General features: G+C 47.3%; 2 protein-coding genes across 2 annotated transcripts in view; one reads left to right on the forward strand and one right to left on the reverse strand.

The window, feature by feature from the left end:
* The window catches only part of MROH2A (maestro heat like repeat family member 2A), a 41,273-nt gene extending 39,654 nt beyond the window's left edge, over positions 1 to 1,619 (forward strand). Inside the window, exons 39-41 of the mRNA XM_036420975.2 lie at positions 189 to 291; positions 494 to 559; positions 1,067 to 1,619. Of these exons, the coding sequence (XP_036276868.1) occupies positions 189 to 291; positions 494 to 559; positions 1,067 to 1,188 (291 nt within the window). The 3' untranslated portion in view covers positions 1,189 to 1,619. The remainder of the gene's footprint in view (positions 1 to 188; positions 292 to 493; positions 560 to 1,066) is intronic.
* Positions 1,620 to 2,928: 1,309 nt separating this feature from the next.
* Positions 2,929 to 13,218, reverse strand: LOC118709112 (Holliday junction recognition protein). The gene is made up of 9 exons (XM_036420966.2): positions 13,038 to 13,218; positions 12,542 to 12,608; positions 11,635 to 11,690; positions 10,797 to 10,896; positions 10,149 to 10,213; positions 8,523 to 8,615; positions 7,833 to 7,908; positions 4,928 to 6,468; positions 2,929 to 3,215 (listed from the first exon to the last, which is right to left on the reverse strand). Exons 1-9 carry the CDS (start codon positions 13,131 to 13,133, stop codon positions 3,180 to 3,182), a joined length of 2,130 nt encoding a protein of 709 aa, XP_036276859.1. The 5' UTR covers positions 13,134 to 13,218; the 3' UTR covers positions 2,929 to 3,179.
* Positions 13,219 to 13,646: the final 428 nt, after the last annotated feature.

The raw sequence follows: 13,646 nt of genomic DNA on the forward strand, positions 1-13,646 counted from the left end.
TTAGATGAATATAATGTCTTCCCTGGGCCAGACTAGAGTGTGATGGGGATGAAGGTTGCCGAGCTTCCAATTTGCAGGGTGACCCTGGAGTCACTCCTCTCTTGGCAGATCCTCCTGCACCAGAAAGACAGCAATTCCCATCCGGGTCCGCAACCTCCCCAGCTCTGTGTATCACTTGTTTTTTGCAGACTCAGAAAAAGCCTGCTATCCTCTACAGTTTCTTGCTAGAAACAATGAGCTACATTAAAAGTAACTTGTCGAGGATCAGAATCGCTTCCTGCAACTTGGCAGGTGAGAGGGCAGATGTCTCCTGATGCAGGAGGGACCATGGGGTCAGGTGTTGGGTCCAGAGCTCCTGCCCCACCTTGCTGCCTTAACTGCCTGATTCTCAGTTAGGTGTCCTCAACTAACTCCTCAGACACCTGGTAAGGTAAATGCAGATCTGTCACTCACTAATACCTGTGTGATGAGCATTTCTCGGGCTATCACTCAGGGGTTATTATGAAGCAGATGTCTGAACATTATCTGAAAAAGCTGGACTTCGTGGCATTACGGAATTGTAAGTCGTGGAGACTCAAATGCACGCGGGGAGCTTAGTGAAGTGCTGAGGGGGCAGCCTGCTGACCCTTAGTTGTGGGTTTTGGGGCGTTGGGGGTTGTTACCAGGCACAAAGAGATGGATGGCCCAGTGGAGGGCTTTCCAAGGAAGACAACTCATTGTGAGCTGGTGGTGGGAGGAGGAGGGGGCGCAGTTGTTCTGGGCTTCTGCCCCACTCCCGTTCACAAACATTAGTAAAATGCTTCTGCCCTGATTCTGTCCTCTGGACAAAATACAGTCCTCTGGACCTATCTAATCCTCTGGGGATCCCTCTGTCTGTTAGAGAAGGGAAGCCCTGAGAGATGGCTGATGTGTGTGAAGACCCAGCTCCACCTGCCGCATCCTGACTTCAAACACAGGCGTTCGTGTCTGCAGCCATGACAGTCAGGCCCTGGGCCTGTGGGCAGGTGCAGAGGGTGGGGGGCGCGGCCCAGCTGCCAGGTCCTGACCCTCCCGTTTGTGGTCTCAGCCCTCCAGGAGCTACAGTTGGATGCAGATCCCGGGGTCCAGAGGGCAGCCTTGGAGACTCTCAAAATCTTGGATACCTGCAGTCAGCACCGGCTTTTGGCTTCACCCAAAGGAATCTCCTAGGTGGCCCGAATGTAAATGCAAACTGCCCGCCCCGCCCATAGCCATGCAGACCACTGATTTAGTTTGTAAGGAAAGCATTGTTCTGAGATAATCAGTGTCCCCTTCTTTCCACTGAAATAAACCTCCATTGCCACGTGGAGTGCAGACTCTTGGCTGTAAGGTGCCGATGTCCCAGAGTCAGGACAGTGGGGCAAACGGAGGGGTCATTGTTTCTAGCAAGAAGCGCTAGAGAACAGCAGCCCAAAGCACCAGAGTCTACGTTGGTCTTCACTGGCATTTAGGTCCCATCCATGCTGATGGTGTCCACTGCTCATGGCTGTGTCAGGCAGAGAGCCAGGTTACTGTGCAGGCCTTGCCCAGGGCCCCCTCTTAAAGGGAAAGGAGGCATCTACAAGCCAAATGTGACACACATTAGAGCAGCGGTTGCCAACATTTCGGACCACCGGTGGTCTGCCGACCACCAGCTGACAACTGCTGCTCCAAAGGTTTCTTAAACCAGTGGTCACCAACCTTTCGGACCTCACGGACCACCGGTTGGCGACTGCTGATTAGAGGGCACCATCTGTACAGTTCACGGGTCTGCTATTGGCAGAGCTGTAAGTTGGCTGAGATGCAAGCCCAGTCCCTTCTGCCTCACCTTCCTCTGCTAGATAACAGGACATCAAACCCTGAATTTCTAGGCTCTCTGGCAGCAAGGCCTGGCCAGAAACCTCAGCACAGGACCGCTGGGTAACTGGCTGGGGTGAGCCAAGGCACCAGCAGTTTGGGGCAAGAATGATAGTTTTCCTGATAAGGAAGAAAGGTCTGGAACTGCAGGGGCCACTCCAGCCTTGGCTGAGCCACGGTCAGCAGCCTGCTGCTAGTCCTCCTTACTGATTCACAGGGCTTTGGACTGAACATGTCTCCCCAAGTTCACACATGGAAACCCTAATCTCAGTGCGAGGGCCCTGAGATGGGGCCTTGATGCTGGGATTAGTGCCTTTATGACAGCGCCCACTCTGTCTTGTGAGCACACAGTGAGGAGGTGCCGTCTGCAATCCAGGAAGTTCTCATTGGCGCCCATGCTGGCACCTGGACCTCTGACGCCCAGCCTGAGAACGGGGGAATAAGTTCCTGTTGTTTAAACCACCCAGTCTGTAGTATTTTGTGATGTGGCCTGAGCTAACACACATAGGTCATGAGCTCCCAGGTGGGGGGAAAGGGGACACATTATTATGAGGACAGTGACAGTCTTGGGAAGGGAAGACATCCAATCTTATTTGTAATATTTTATTTAAAATAAGAAATCCATAGCACATGGCAGCATAACAATTACTCAACCTGGGTTTGGTCACTCTATTCTGAATATCTGAAATATTTTATGAACGAAGACATTCTATTATCCACAGCTCCGATAAGAGCCGATGTCACGGTTACCATGTGGCTGCAAGAGTGCTTGGGGAACATTACAAGAATGCTCCAATACAGCATGCTGTCCTCTAAAAACATAGGAAATGACTTTGGATGGGTGAATTGTGTTTCAATTTGCTACCTCCTGATGTGGAAGTTGCCAAGTCCCATGGGTCTGAATTTAAAAAACTAAGCAGCTAAATTTTTCCTTCAGAGATCATTGTATCCAAGGGCTTAAACTTATATTTCAAAGCAAACAATTTCTCCCAGGAAATGGGAAATATAAGAGAGAATTCTGTTGGTATATCTAAAGTTAGCAAAGAAAACATGAACAAAATAGCCCAAAAAGGATACCATTAATATTTTTAATTGAGTAACCTTATTCCAATAATTTCTATACCAAGAATCTGTCAGTCATGTCAATGAAACCAATTTCATTGAAATCTGCTTTGAAAGGGAGATAACTGAAGCAATTTCTAAGTCTTGAGAATTAAAAAAAACCCTCGCGCACATATGTACACACAAACAGAATAAGGGGACAGTGGGACAATGCCCTAAAAAACTTGATTGTAGATTTTAGCTTTGAGTTTTCTAACACAAAATCACTTATCTTCCATCCTGAAAGTGTGCTCTTTCCTCTAGAAAAAGAAAAAAAGACAAAACAATCTCAGTAAAATTCCACTGGCATTCCCAAAGCCAGTCACTAAAAGCTTAACTGTTATTTATTTCAATGTCTATATATATATATATATATATATATATATATATATATACACACACACACACACACACACACACACACACACACACACACATATATATATATATATATATATATATATAAATATTAGTGTCTACTATAGAAATGCCACCATGCTCAATAAATACCCTAAGGCAGTGGTCACCAACCAGTGGTTTGCTGACCACTGGTGGTCCATGAGGTCTGAAAGATTGGTGATCACTGCTCTAAGGAATACAAAGGAAAAAAAAAAAAAAAACAACCTCCGGTGAGAAGAAAAACAAAAACAAAAACAAAAAACAACCTCCCCAAAACAACAACAAAAACTAACATTAAGCCCTCAGGCGGCAATGCGAACAGGTGTGGCTAAGTTGCCAGGCTTGCTGTCAAATGCTGGTCCCACAGTTAAAAGACTGAAGCTGAATCGCCTTATTTACTAACAGGAAAGACAGACCTATCTAATCAAAAGGTTCGTGGGAGATTGAGAAAGGCATAAAAAGGTTCGACGTGGCCTGGTGAACAGAAAGCCAGGTGTCAGCCATTAAAATTCCTTCTGTAGCCTCAGCTCGCGGAGATTTGGTCCTTTTCCTCAAGAAATTTGTAATTTAGGGAAAGAAGAAAAAGAAGGAAAATCATTAAATAGGTTTATATTGTGGTTTTAGATGAAACTGCAAAGGCCCCAGTGGAGCTTATCAAATTCCAAAGGAACCAGGAGTGTCCCCGGGACCACCATGGCCGAGTTCTCCTCTTAGTCCTCTATGTCCAGGCACACGTGGCTACTAGGCTGAGCCAGTGAAAAACTGAGGGGACACTGCACTGAGCAACCAGATGATGGAGCAGAGGCAGGAGTGACCTGCCACACTCCCGGGGCCAATTAGTAAGTAGGCAGCTTAATAGGTGAGGTGTGAGCAAACCAGGGAACATGAGGGGAAAAGCACATAAAAGGAAAAAGACAAGGAGGGAAGCTGTGTGAGGAAAAGGTTTAGGTTCAAACAAATGGGGACAGGGGGAAAAGGGGGCTGATGTGTCAGGGACTAGAAGCCTCAGAGACAGCCCCGGGGCTGAGGAGTCATCTTTGGTGAAATGTACCTTTTCAACCAAGAAACAAGGTGATGGTGATGTGTGGTGATCTGTGAGAGCAAAGGGAGTTTTTTTTAATTAACCTTTAGCTAAGTGGTCTGCACAAACTACACTGCAGGAGGCGGGTGGGCACTGAGATTATTGGCTGCCCTCTTGCAGCCCAGCACATGTGCAATTCTGCACTGGTGGCTCTCAAGGGCCTGCTCCTATTCCGTCCCTGTTAGGAAATCCAGAAGTAAAACGCCATGGTTTCCAGGCCAGTTTCTCCTTACAACAGCTCTTCTCTGACTGTAAGATGGAGAGGGCAGAAATGACACAGTTGGACAAGGATGGATAGAGCGTGCAAAGTGATGCATTCTGCTGGGAATTGTGTAGAACTTTCCCTATAAAAATGTTTTTCAGCCCCATCTTGACACATCTTACCATGAACATGTGCTTGATGCCAAGAAATAGAATTTGTGAGAAAGTTTAGAAAATTAACATGCACAGAAGAATACTGTTACCCAGCAGCCACAGTTGACAAAAACTCACCTTCCTTTTCCAGTCGGGAGAAGAGATCTCTTCCCCTGACCTCGGGATGGCCTGGCCCACCAGGCGAGAGGGATCCTGGCGCTCTGCCCACCTTCCACACACCTGAGGGTCTGATAGCCGGCGTCTTTTGGCATGGGGCTGAGGCCTGCAGCTGGCGGCCAGCTCAAACCACGGAGATGGATAGAGCTCAATTTTGGTTGAGTCCAGTGAACTTCTGATGCTGCACTGAAGTGACGATGACAACTTTCGGGGTCCCAGTAAGCCAGAGTCTGGATTTAATTTTTTAAAGAAGGCTTCTTTCTGATTCTGACCCTCCACACTTGCTTCATCTGGAAATGCTTCAGCACAAAAAGGCACCTTCATCCGCTGAGGTGATTTTTGGCAATACTGCTGATGCAGCTGGTCAAATTTCTCCTTGATTCCATCGTAACGATCTTTCGCAGAGCCTAGCGGATATACCCCGGGCACTGAAATAGCTTTGCTGGGTGCCCATGACTTCCTAAATATTCCAAGAGGATTTTCTCGGAAAAGATCAGCTGTGGGGTCGGAGCGGCCTGGGCTCCGTGTGGGGTCGGTCTTCGGAAATGATGCATATGAATCACTTTGGGGCAGGCATCTTCCTGTTTCAATAGCCCATTTGCCCAGGTTTTTAAAAGCCTCATTTAGACTCTTCACTTTTTCTTTGCTGAAAGGTCTAGTTGGCCGGTGGGTTTCTAAGCCCTGGGGGCTCCTGGGGCTTGCTGGATCACTTCTGAGCGTGTCTAGCCCTGAGGAGGAGGAACTGGGGAGGTAGGACAGGCTCAGCTGCTTCCTGGGGGTTGGGCAATATTCCTGGTGAAGTTTCTTAAATTTGCTATCGAATGCCCTGTAATGATTCCCTCCCTCGCCCTGCAGTATTCTTGGTCTGGAAACTATTTTTACAGGAGAAATTAACCACTTTAATGTCATTAATCTATTTTCCTGATCAAGACGATGTGTTGCTCTAGAGTCCACGTAAGTCAATGAAGACAACTTCCGGGGTGTTCCCTTAAGCTCCTTTGAGATTTGGAGTTTGTTTACTTCAGGAAAAGCTTTTTCCAGTTTTAATCCTGCCTGCTGGCCAGAGAGATCTCGGACGTTCTGGCGCTCCCTTAAAACCCCCACCTCTTTCACAGGCTCAGGGCTGGGCACAGGTGTCTCCTGGGAAGCCCTCCGTGCGTGCCTGCTGCCTCTGCAATATGTCCTGTTCATTCTGCTCTTGCACCCGTGTCTCCTCCGAGAGCTCCAGTTTCGAACAATGAAGGTTTTGGTGGAGATGATGCACGAGGGCTTTGAGCTCAGCAGCCGGCTCATCGAGTGCAGCATGCCTGCATATAGGTCACTGATGGTCACGTTGCAGATGTCGCTGGCCACAAAGGACTGGCTGCTCAAGAAGCTGTGACCACTGGTCTCTTGTAATGAGACACTGTCATTTCTGGGCACTATGATCGTGTCTGTGGAGCAAAGGCCTGAAGATGCAGCTGGCTCAAAAGAACTGTCTTCAGAGACATGGCCACAATATCCTGGAGCAAAGCACACAGGTAAATGTGTGTAAGTTATCCCTTCAAACAATCTGCATGCAGAGATCATGGAACGGAAGGCTGGATCATGACCATAATGGTTTTTTAATAAAACAATACAAAAACAAAAGAAACATTACACATATTTGGGAATAGACACTTCTCAGAGATCTCTTCCTACCTATGAAAATTAAATTTCTATGCTCCACCAACCTTCCCAAAGAGTCTTCCTTCTCCAGGGGGCAGTTTAGGAACTTGGTTGCCTTTTCAAACTGGGAACCAAAAAATAGTGACATTGTTTGCCTACAGGAAGGGCAAAAGAAACTGAGAGTCTTGAATACAGCTCTTCAGACAGCTTTGACTTTTGCACAATGTTATGTTTTATATATTAAATAAGTTTAAACCAACAAAGATGAGGATCACTCTGAGGTAAATACAGAAAAATGACCATAACTATCAAACTGATAACAAACAGAATCCAAATAACGTATTTTTCAGCATATAGGACTACTTTTGAACCGAAAAAAAGGCAACAGAAAATTGGAGGTCGCCTTATACGCCGAGTTTATCCTGAAAAACGTTCTCTTTCGGATTTCTTGTTTCTCGGTCAAGTTCATGGCATTGCCATTTGTGAAGAGACTTCCATTTATCGTATCAGTGTACGGTATATTATGGTATGTTTGAAAAGTGTCATTCATTAAAAATTTAATTAAAAAAAGAACTGGTGTTGCCTCGGAAGTGGGGGGTAGTCTTACACAGCGAATAGAGGCCTAAACCTATGTTTTAACTGTAAAATTAGGGGGTCGTCTTATACGCTGGAAAATACGGTAACTTTGCACACAGTGCCCTGCATGCTCCCTCAGCCGGACACCACGGCCATAATGGGTGAAACCACTCTGTGTCGCTGTTACGTTGCTGGCTTGTGCCCAATTTATTGCTTTAGGTAGAATTACTTGCTTTTAGGAGGTACTTGTGAAGTATTCAGGGATATTATATATGGTATACTCTGTTTGTGTGTGATGACTAGACAAATGTGACTTAAAAAAACCCCAAACTGACATGTGACCAAAAGTTGATTGCTAAATACAGGAGAAGGGTGTTTATAAATGAGTCCTACTTTTCTGGAGATTCAAGAAATTTCAAAATAGTAAGTTGAGATAAAGATCTAATTAGCAATTAGCATGCCAGAGTTGCAGAAGGAAAAAGCAATTTCTTTTAAACTCTTAATAATCTCCCTATGAAGTGCAGGTGTCTCTAACCGTGTTTGCTGATGAACCCTGCACAGTGGATGGGGATATGCCCAGCGTAAGGGGCTGTGTGGCTCTACCAAAGTGCACGGGACACGGTTCACGCAGTTTGTCACTCACCATGGGTAGGCCTGGGAGGTGAGTCCAGTGAAGGGACCAGGGTCACGTGTGTGTCGTTTCCGTCTCCATGATCATACTGAAATCAAAGTGTGATTTTTAGTAAAGGAGTTGTCGGATGTTGGCTCTGGGCCCCCTAAGATGGTTCCCCCAACACCAGGCCCACTGGATGTGAGGCGACTGTACACCTGAGCCTGGCAGCAATAGTGACAGGTGTGTTCCAGGATGACGGAATCGAATTGGGCTTACAGCATGGTGGGAAGAAGCGTCTTAGTAAAAGCAGGGAGGCAACCGATCAATGTTTCACTCTCTCTCTCTAAAAAACATCAATAAACGTATCTTCAGGTGTAGATTAAACCAAAAGTCCTTTAGTTTATGAAAAGATGTTGACAGGACTTGGGAAACTACAGAGCTGGCATCCTTACATAGACCTGTACCTTCAGCATTTTTGCTCTTCTTAGGCAAAGCTCTGGAAATGGGCTACATAGAACTCAGGGGGCATCAGCCTGGTGAGAGGGGACACCAAGCGTTTACTCAACAGAAGTCTGCAAGCTTGTGGATGAAAGGGCTTGGGAACAATCGCTCAAAATGCTCTTTACAGGCTCCATAGAGAGAACAGAAGCCTACACTGTCCCTCAACATGTCTCTAGTCTGTGACCAATTATAGAGATACACACTGGGGAATGCATTTACCTCTGCACATCCTTTATCTTGTAGCAGTATGTCCACTTGGGTCAAGTATTTCCTTCTTAACTCGTCCTTCAAAGGGCTCCAAGGCACTACAGGCTGGTACAAAAGAGAAGTCAACATTCGTAAGAGCTTTTGGGGATGGATGAGTTCTTGCATTCTGGAACAAACTGGCAAACTCATTAACATGCAAATCTTTAAATGAAGTTCCTCAAAGTCATCTTTTTACTTCCTGGTGGTACCAGGACAAAGGGGTCCAGCCCCTCTGGAAATCCCCCTGACCGGGAATCTGACCTTTGGGAATTTACCAGTGGTCAGCAATACAAAAGAAAGTTTGATGATAAAAAACAAAACAAAACAAAAAAACAAAACAAAAACAAAACAAAACAGAGGTTTATGACATTACTAGAGCAAAAAGAAAAGTAACACAATCTGAATATTCTTAGGTGTGTTCAGGATTCAGCTACTAAAACCGACCCCGGTCCATAGGTCTTATAAGAAAAGACATTCAGTGTTCCAACTCAGGAGGCAGGAATGGTAGCCTCTCACCTGCCTCACAGAGGACAGTGGGCCTCAATCTCCTCTCTCTGTGGCTGCGTGGGGTGAGGACTGGACTGGGACTCAGATGTGGGCAACACAGACACACATTATTCAGTGTGTCCCTACTCTGGGGCTGCCTACTTCCAGTCACTGATGCCACCGCTCCACTATATTCACAAGTACCGCTTTCCTCCTCAGGGTCACCACCTTCTTCCAATTAGACACTCAAAGCCACACATGGTGTATGAGCAAACCTATGTACAAAGAGAGTGATTTCAGAGGAAAACCTCGTGCCTGCTACTCGTAACATCGGACTCGGGCCAGGGAAGATGCTCCGTTTTCTGTGTGTGCTCTCGTCTATCCCAACTAAATGAGAAGGTGAGAAGCATATCCTATAAGGAGAAGGTGGCTTCCAGGACCACTGGGGCATGCTGGGAGACAAACACAAAACAAAGGCCTGCCGGAGTATGTGACCTCATGACTTAATGGGCTTTAAGGGCTCACTTAGAAATATTCCCTAGAACACCATCCTATAACAGTGCCTCTTTGGAGGAAGACTTACTTAGGACCCAACTTTCAGTATTGCATGTTCAAACAAGGCAAATGAGATAGTGTGAAACACAGCTGTGATTTTTCTGTGTGCAGAGGGAACAGAATCCAACACCTAAGTACATTCAGTAAATCAGACTTGAACTTGAACTTGGTTAGTGATGGCTGCTAAGTGATAGATTTGCTGCCTAGGGCGGTGCTCGACAAACTCATTAGTCAACAGAGCCAAATATCAACAGTACAACGATTGAAATTTTGAGAGCCAAATTTTTTAAACTTAAAATTCTTCTAACACTTCTTCAAAATAGACTTGCCCAGGCCGTAATATTTTGTGGAAGAGCCACACTCAAGGGACCAAAGAGCTGCATGTGGCTTGAGAGCTGCAGTTTGCCGACCACTGGCCTAGGGGAACTGAGGGGGGACAAAAGACATAGAGAGATTAGCAAAGAGCAAGCCTCAGAAGAGGAAAGTACAGGTAAGAAGGTGTTGCATCTGCACCCCAAACCCCAACTCTGTCCTTTCATTACAAAAGGCGGATCTTACCATTAAGGCTCCAGCAGCCAGATCTTCCCGGTATAAAGTTGCATCAACATCACTGCTTTTTGAATCTAAAAGCAAAAAAAAAAAAAAAAAAAAAAAGGAAATTTCAATCAGAATTTTTAAGAAAGCTTGCATTTTTCTTTCAAAGGTGGTTTTTATGACATTGAGCATGTTCTACGGTAAAAATTCCAATAGCTTCAAGCATGCTCCCTCTAATAAGGAGGCAGTGATCTGCCACAGTTCCTGAAAATCAGTAAAGCAGAGAGCTCACCAGAACAGGAACTGCCTGGAGCGGTGGAGACAAAGAAAAGCAGCTTTTAGAGGATTTCTAGCTCTCTCAATGACCTCTGATCCTAAAAGCTGAGTCCCTCTAGCCCAGGGCTAAGTTCATGGAAGTTAGCAGTTCATACCACTTGAGGGCAGACCTTACGTCTTATTAAATTCTTGGCATTAATTTTTTTGTATGAAGTTAATGAAATGGTGTGGGGATGAGGGGCATGTGTTCATTATTTTAGAATATTTGAGTGCTATTTATGTGTCAAGTAGTGCAGTGCAAGGCAGCTCCTCTGGGGAGCTATGGAGGAAATAATAGGATACTTAAGTCAGGCCCAGCCCCTCGAGACCTCCGGTTCTAGCCCAGGGCGCACTCACCCTCTCTCAGGTGCTGTGTGTAGGGCACGAGCAGCTCCTCACCTCCGGCTGTAGCTTGCATGGCACCATCTTTCCTGCTGTCTATCTGCTCCGGGGAGCCCTCAAAGTTCAGAAAGTGGTAAGATACATTCATTTCAGTCATAAGACATTTCAAAGCCACTGTAAAGTAACAAGCCTCCAGCCCTTCCATTCACATATGGGAGAATAGGGGGTGTCACAAGGTGTCTCTTCCAGCACATTCTGGGACCAAAGGCCTCAAAACTTCTAGTAGATGGTCAAGGTTCCCCTTGGAAAGGAAACAAGCATTCTTTCTCTAGCTGTGCCCATGGCAGCTACTTCAAAAGCCACTTGGATGGTGAGAGACGGAGCAGGCAAAGGCAGAAGCTAAAGCCTGAGAAAAAGGGCCTGACCTGGCCCTCGTATAGCAGCAAATGAAAAACCAACAGGAAACAGGACGACACTGTTACTAGGTCGTTAGGTAGAATCCAGAAGTTCAAGAGGCCCCTGGGGGACTTCCTGTGGCTGACGTGTGGGGCTGGGAGAGGTCTGTCCGGCAGGCCCAACTGTGCCTGTGGGGGTCCAATTGTCAGAATCCCTCAGCCTATGGTAGAGGAGACTCCAGGGGATGGAAGAGCTTAAGCACCACAAAGCTCTTCCTTGTACTTGACAAGCAACAGAAGAAATGCTTCTCAGTAAATCCTTAAACACAGGAAAATAGGATTTCTATTTTTTATTGGAAGGGCCCTTCGGTAGCTGCTGGTACTGTTACAGCTCACCCACCCTTTATTCTCATCAATACCCCTGCACGGTGGTGGCAATAACATGTGACATTAAATACCTGGATTTGTCCTTTGCTTTTCTCCTTTTCTAGTCTTCCACCCCAAATTCTCAATCCTCAAGAAAAAAAAACGAAATAAAATTATCTCTTATGTAATTCTGAACCTGGGGCTTCTATTTAATCTTCATTCAAAGAAAATCAAACGACAGGCGAAAGAAAATCATAATATTAAAACCAAGCAATATTTCTGATCATCTGTTGCTCTTCATCTTTGTGAAGTTGAAGGTTTTCTTTTTTCAAAATCAAGATTAGACAAATATTTGTCATTAATGAAAATCTCTATCTACTGTCAGGAACCACAGGAATCTGCGTTTTAACAAGCTCTCCAGATGGTCTTCTACATGCTAAAGTGTGTCTGCTATCAAGGTGTTGAGGTGCTTCAACTACTGTTCTCATCAAAATGGGAATCAGAAATGAGTTTTCACTGGTGAAGTTAGTGGTACTGGAGATACATGAACTGGCAAAATATTCCAGACACGGCCCATTTTTATTGAAGCCCGTAGGAATGACTCCTACAGAGCCCTGTGTCCAGCCCTAGGTTAAGAGTTGTCACCCTCTGCTGATCAGAGAGTAACAGAAGCCTGAGCCAGAATACCTTAGCTTCTGCTTGTGTTAACTTTCACCCAAGGTGTGTCTGGGAAGGTAAAGAGATAGGACTTCCTTTAAGAGCAGGTGTTATTGAACCTTTTTGTACCTGTCTTACCCAACACATGACAGAACTGGATCTGAGGTTGGCTTTTATTGGTAAGAACGAGTTGGTAAGGCTGAATGGGAGGAACTGACGTCACCCGGTGCAAATTTTTCTCAGCTATTTACCAAAGAGAACCCATGAGAAATAAGTTTGCAAAACCAACTATTAAACAGTTAACCGTAAATATTGAGGGTGGGGGAGGCGGGGATTCCGTACCCTGGGGCGTCTCGTAGGTCAGCGTAGACATTTGCACCACCGGGGCATCCTCGAAAGGCTGGTTGTACTGCAGGAGAGAAGGGGCATCACGTGGGGTCCGTGGGAGCAAGGAGCCCCTGAGCTGGGCGGAGAGCGCCCTCCACACCCCCCACACCCCTTACCTCTTACCCTGCCAAGTCCTTCCCTGCCCCGGGACCGCCAAGCCTGCCTTACTACTCATGGCACCCCAAATCGGCCTTCTCCCTCCACACCCCGGCCCCTAAAGCCTACCACCTCTCCCCTGGCACCGCCCCGAAAGTCCCCCACCTCTCGGCCCGTAAAACCCGCCTCCTCTCCCCTAGTCCCCCGCCCCTAAAGCTCGCCTACGTCCCCCAACACCTAGCCCCAAACTCCACCTCCCCTCCCCGCCGCTTCCCTCCTCACCCCGGCCCCCAACCCGGCCTTCCCCTTTCCCGCCGGCCCCGCGCGCTCCCAGCGGGCCGGAGGGGGGCCGCACCTTCTCTAGCAGCTGCTGCATGTGCCTCTGGAAGCGGCGGCGGCTGTTCTTGAGCTTCTGCATCAGCATGTCATCCCCTGAAACCTCGCCCTCCATGGCGCACGGAAACCCAAACCTGGATTCCCGCAGGAGAGCGTCTTGGGACCCTTTCCCCCTGCCCGCGTCCAGGTTCAAATAGAGACCCCGCCCTTCCGGCCCGCCCCTCGGCTTTCCCATTGGCTAGCGTGGAGGGGCTGGGCGCTGATTGGGCCTTTCAAACACGGTAACAATCGCTCCGGAGTTTCCACATCCGCCCGGCTCCGAAGAGCTGGGGATCGGAGCAGCCGCCCGGCGTGTGCCCTGTTAGGCGCGGTGGTCCCTCGGGCTGCCTCCGTGCCTGTAGCCCACGGTGCCGCGCGGACCCTGGGAAATGCCTGTAATGTCCCCCGTTTGCGCGTGGTGGCAAGGCCCCTCGCCATAGGTCTCCCGGGCCCTTGGCTCCCTCGCGCTGTCGCGAGAACCAGGACCAAGAAAGAGAACACCGTCCCTCCCCCCAACTTGCGAATACAAAAGGAGGCAGGCAGGTGAACATGCATTTAGAAAGAAGTACCGTACGCGTCACTGAATCCG

Source organism: Pipistrellus kuhlii, unplaced genomic scaffold, assembly GCF_014108245.1.
Source record: "Pipistrellus kuhlii isolate mPipKuh1 unplaced genomic scaffold, mPipKuh1.p scaffold_m20_p_7, whole genome shotgun sequence".
NCBI lineage: Eukaryota > Metazoa > Chordata > Mammalia > Chiroptera > Vespertilionidae > Pipistrellus > Pipistrellus kuhlii.

Coding starts and splice junctions, on each gene's coding strand:
- LOC118709112 (XM_036420966.2), bottom strand. CDS start 13,133: ATGGAGGGCGAGGTTTCAGGGGATGACATGCTGATGCAGAAGCTCAAG. Junction 12,609..13,037: donor TGCAGCAGCTGCTAGAGAAG/GTGCGGCCCCCC, acceptor TCTCTCCTGCAG/TACAACCAGCCTTTCGAGGA. Junction 3,216..4,927: donor CTCCCGACTGGAAAAGGAAG/GTGAGTTTTTGT, acceptor TTCTTTTTCTAG/AGGAAAGAGCACACTTTCAG.